Raw genomic sequence first — 1,096 nt, forward strand, 5'->3', positions numbered from 1 at the left:
AAAATGCCCATGTAAATGATAAATGATTGTTAGTTTGTCGTTTTGGACTTTGTTTGAGCTTTTGAATTGCTCGTCTTGTATTTTGGCTATGGAAATGTTTGAGACTCTATATGCAACACATCCTTCTGTTTGATATGAATGCGTGTTTGTTTTGTGTAAATAATATGTTTGATTGACATCTGGTATATCTGTTTGATTTTTGAAGTAGTCGGCCTCGTTAAAACTTCCCCGAGTAAAACCCTTAGTATGGGAAAAACCTCGGTGGTAGGAAAAAGAGTACCTCCCATTCTTCAAAAAGATTACAAATGTTTAAATATGATACAATCGTAATGAAGTGGTGTTCCAAGTGTTTGGTAGATCATCTCCTTCTAGGGTCTGCAATGAGTATGCACTTCGGCCATGTACCCGTATAACTTGGAAAGCGCCCTCCCAGTTGGCGGCGAGCTTACCCTCTCCTGGTGGTTTTCGGACATCTTCTAATCGTCGGAGTATGAGGTCTCCTTGTTGTAGTATCCGAGGTTTGACCCTTGTGTTGTATTTGCGTTGAGTCATGAGCTGCATCGCTTCGTGTCTTATCTTTGATTCTTCTCGCATTTCGTCCAGTGTGTCCAACTCGGCTTCCCTGATTTGGTTATTTGTGTCCTCATCGAGATAGCTCGTTCTGATTGATCCTTGTGATATCTTGATTGGGATCATTGCATCGGATCCGAACATTAACCTGAATGGTGTTTCCTTAGTTGAACTTTTTAGGGTGGTGTTGTAACCCCAGAGAATTTCTGTATCAGTTCTGCCCATTGTCCTTTGGCAAGTGTTACTTTTTTTTTAAAGCCTACAAAATGACCTTATTAGCGGCTTCGGCGAGCCCATTGGATTGTGGGTGCTCAACCGAGGAAAAATGGTGTTTTATATTTAAATTTTTGTAGAAAAGATGCTATTCTTTTATCGGTAAATTATCTACCGTTGTCAGTGATAATATCCATAGGAAGTCTATACCGACATATGATAAATTTTCAAATGAAACCTCTTACCTTTTCCGATGTTATTTTTGCTAAGGGTTGGGCCTCTACCCATTTTGTGAAGTAGTCGATTGCTATGA

General features: G+C 39.8%; 1 protein-coding gene across 1 annotated transcript; it reads right to left on the bottom strand.

Annotated features, from left to right (window-relative positions):
• Nucleotides 1-309: 309 nt before the first annotated feature.
• Nucleotides 310-795, bottom strand: LOC140174384 (uncharacterized). The gene has a single exon (XM_072198832.1). The coding sequence runs from the start codon at nucleotides 793-795 to the stop codon at nucleotides 310-312; it is 486 nt and encodes a 161-aa protein (XP_072054933.1).
• Between the last annotated feature and the right edge of the window lie 301 nt (nucleotides 796-1,096).

Source organism: Arachis hypogaea, chromosome 7 (assembly GCF_003086295.3).
Source record: "Arachis hypogaea cultivar Tifrunner chromosome 7, arahy.Tifrunner.gnm2.J5K5, whole genome shotgun sequence".
Classification (NCBI taxonomy): Eukaryota; Viridiplantae; Streptophyta; class Magnoliopsida; order Fabales; family Fabaceae; genus Arachis; species Arachis hypogaea.

Bases quoted from the DNA above. Each gene is read 5' to 3' on its own strand.
- LOC140174384 (XM_072198832.1), bottom strand. From the start codon at position 795: ATGGGCAGAACTGATACAGAAATTCTCTGGGGTTACAACACCACCCTA.